The 3,704-nt window shown below is 40.5% G+C and overlaps 1 protein-coding gene across 1 annotated transcript; it reads right to left on the bottom strand.

Moving 5' to 3' along the window:
- Positions 1 to 316: 316 nt before the first annotated feature.
- On the bottom strand, positions 317 to 2,657 carry LOC114422791 (9-cis-epoxycarotenoid dioxygenase NCED2, chloroplastic-like). Its single transcript, XM_028389321.1, has one exon. The coding sequence runs from the start codon at positions 2,328 to 2,330 to the stop codon at positions 561 to 563; it is 1,770 nt and encodes a 589-aa protein (XP_028245122.1). The 5' UTR covers positions 2,331 to 2,657; the 3' UTR covers positions 317 to 560.
- Between the last annotated feature and the right edge of the window lie 1,047 nt (positions 2,658 to 3,704).

The raw sequence follows: 3,704 nt of genomic DNA, 5'->3' as shown, positions 1-3,704 counted from the left end.
TAAGCATATACTGCTTTATAAATTCCACCGGCTATTAACCGCTAGGTTATAGTATCGTTATTCCTTTTTATAAGAAAAGGATGAAATACATTTTATACTATAACAAGTCGTAGGTGTATTAATGAAATGTTATAAGATAACAAGTATGTATGATCATGATCATTACACCAGTTAAAGAGGATCTAACTTTACTTAGAAAGCTGTTTAGAGTGACAAATATGTATTTTTTTAGTGTTATTCTGACTGAATGAGATGATAAGCGGTTAGTTAACGTTCAGGTCCAAATGCAGACAACACTATGACATATGACAAGAGAGTCAGGAAGGCAAGATTGAAAATTGAAGAACCAAAAGCCAAACAGAAAGCGAATTCTTTTTTAAAACAAAAGAAAGGAAGCAAGAAACAGAAAGCAGCTGAGCTTCATCCACAAACTACAAGCTGATTCGCGAAAGCATAGATAAATATTTATTATTGAGAAGGGTAGAAAAGGCAACAAAATGTTTGTTGTCTGAAATGTGTTTTACCGTTTAAGCGACCAAATAAAATAGTCCAGGTGGACTTCAATGAGCCTCCACAAACGTGCCATGGAAGCCATAGGGCACTCTTGAAGGCAGCATGACAGTGGCCTCCAACTTCAAATCAAGTGCATTCAGAATCTGCAACTCGGACTGCCACGTCATCTCGTCATGCACAAAAGCCATCACGTACCCTTCATCCTCATTCCCATTCCCTCCACGTGTTGGCAAGAAGAATGGCTCTCCACCGAACCTTCTCTCTCCGTACTCGTGCCTCTTCACTTCCCCACTCTCCAGGTCCACCTTCGCCACCCCCGACACCTTCGGCCACGGTTCCGCTATGCACAAATATGCGAACCGTGTTTTTCTCCCCAACCTTTTCCTGTTCACCATCCCTGCCTCCAGGTTCATTTCCTCCACCAGCACCCTCCTCCTCGCCTTCCCGCTTCTCATGTTCAGCCTTACTTCTGTTAAAACGCTCTTCAGTCTCTCTTCTCTGTCATTGAATATTGAATCTGGTGGTGTCATGCACGAACCTATTACCACCACTTCGTCTTTGTCGCGTTCCTCCCACGCGTTCCAGAAGTGGAAGAAGAACGTGTCTGGCGAGTCCACCCACACGATGCTCGACGCGTCGGAAGCGTACTTTGGCAGTATTCCGAACCGCGATTTCTTCTCGCCGTCGTAGATCACCGGCGATCCTCCTTTGATCATTTCGCCGAGCTTGAACACCACCTGCTGGTCCGGGATCACCACGAAATTCTCCGTGATCGCGAAGTCGTGCGTCATCGTCGGCGCGTCAAGGGGAATTTCTATGTCCGGCGACTTCCTCTCGTCCTCGGGCGAGAAATGGAAGTATTTGAGGATCTTGCTCGTGACGTCGTAGCTTAGGGTAAAAAGCTCTCCGGAGACAGGATCGACCTTCGGATGCGCGATCATGGAGGAATTGAGCTGGCCGTGAAAGCTGTAGCGGCCAATCGTTTCGAGGTCGCCGGAGGCGGTGATTCGGAGTTCGTAGGGGAAATCATCCTCCGACATGGCGAGGAGTTTTCCGTTGAAGAAGACGAGGCCGGCGTTGGCTGCGCCGGCGCCTCTGCGGTGGTCGACGATGCCGCACAAGCCTCTTGCGTAGAACAGCATCAACCTCGCGATGCCGGAATGGCCGTGGAGTTCGCCGATTGCCTTGGGAAACACAGGTTTTCCCAATTTGCGCTCCTGCATGAGACGCTGCGTTTCGGTGAAGCGGCACGCGTAGCTGGCGGTGCCGTCATTGAATTTAACGGCGTGGACCATTCCGTCGCCGTCGAAGAGGTGGTGGCCCGCTTTTGGCTTGAACAATGGGTTGGCGCCGTTACGGAGGTAGACGCCGTTAATGGCGTCGGGGATTGTGCCAATAACGGGGAGAGAATGTTCGACGGGGTGTTCCGGAACGGGGGCGAAGTTACCGGCAATTTGGACGCGTGGGTCAGTGGTTTTGGGAAAGGGTTGGTTGAGCTCGCGTGAGAGCAACGCGCTCTCGAACATGTCGAGGGCCTTTGCTGCGGCTTTTTGGAATGGGTTCCACTGAGGCCTTTCCGCGGTGGAGGTGGTGGGTTCTTTGGTAATTTCAGGTTTGTTGTAGGGCTGGTTTGGGAAATGGATCACTGGGGGGGAGTGTAGAGCACAATCCACCACCTTTCTAATGGGCTTCTTCTGAAACCTTGTGGGGAAGCCCAAATCTCTTGTTAATGATGAAGAAGAAGAGAAAGAGGAGGAGAGAGGGTGAGGGAATTGAGGTTTGGCACAAGTGCTTGAATTGAGTGCTGCCATGATCATCGAGATTGATTGAGGTGTTTTCAAAGGGAGGGGGAGAAGTGTGGTTTGTTTGATGGGTGTTATTATTTTAATTTTGATGTAAAAAAATAAAAAGACAAGGAAAGGAAGGGAAAGAGATTGAAAGTGAAGAGGGGTTTTGGGGGTAGAAAGGGAGAGGGAAAATTCGGTATAAATAGAGTGGGGAAGAAGAAAATATTTTATTTTTATTTTTATTTTTTGTTAGGGAAAGGGAGGATTTGAATTGCTTCAAACCTATCGCCCCACCAAAACCCTCACGCAGTCTTACACCGCTGCTCTTAGGAGAGATCAAATTCGGTCCATTTTAAGATCAAAAAGGTTTAAAACAACAGGTTCGATTCAATCAACTATGCGTCTGCGGGTATTGAATACATCTTTTATCTTTTCTTTTATTATATAAAATAAAGTAATAATATACACTTGCCAAAATAATTTGCCCAAAAAAACTTCAAAGGTCATTTTGGTAAATTCAATTGTATTCATTAAAACAAATAATAATTAAAATAACATAAAAACAAAAAAAAGTAATAAGTATATTCGTTGAAAGTTTTTTTTGACAGCTATATGCGTTAAAAGTTATTGCTATCAATTATGTGCAATTAATGAATTAATAAATTTAAAATAAAATAATTAATGCTTGATTTTAATTACATTCAGATCCAGTAATAATTATTTTGGTATTCAGATTGAGATTTTTATAGCAATTTTTTTTTTGTTCCTTATAATCTTGAATCTTTTATATATAAAGTTAATATACACTTCCCCCCCAAAAAAAAAATCTCCCCAAAACTACAAAGGTCAGTTTGCTAAATTCAATTGTATTAAAACAAGTAATAATTAAAATAAAAGAAAATAAAAGTATTAAGTATATGCATAAAAATTAATGCTACCATTTATGTATAATTAATAAATATAGAATAAAATAATTAATGATTGATTTTAATTTTAATTACATTCAGATTCAGTCAAAATTATTGTGGTATTTCGATTGAGTATTTTATTGTAAAATTTATTTATTCCTTCTTATCATGAATCTTTTATTTTATAAATGAGGTTAAATTAATTTCTTAGTAACCTATTTTATCTTTTAAATTTAATTTGATTCTCTATTTTTTTTTAGATCCAATTTGGTCCTCTAAATTTTTAAATTGATTTAATTTGATTGTTCAGTGAAAAATTCTCCCTTTATGACAGTTCAAAAATGTCAATAAGGGATTTTTGAATTAGATATTTTTTATAATAATGAACCGATTTTAAAAATTAGAGGATCAAATTGGACAAAATACAAACTAAAGGATCAGATTAAATTAGTTTTTTTTTTTTGCACTCATACCTTTTAGGTTAAATTAGTTTTTT

The sequence above is a fragment of the Glycine soja genome, chromosome 8 (genome assembly GCF_004193775.1).
Source record: "Glycine soja cultivar W05 chromosome 8, ASM419377v2, whole genome shotgun sequence".
Lineage (NCBI taxonomy): Eukaryota > Viridiplantae > Streptophyta > Magnoliopsida > Fabales > Fabaceae > Glycine > Glycine soja.
The sequence above is the reverse complement of the archived record's forward strand: the minus strand, read 5'-3'. Positions and strand labels throughout refer to the sequence as shown.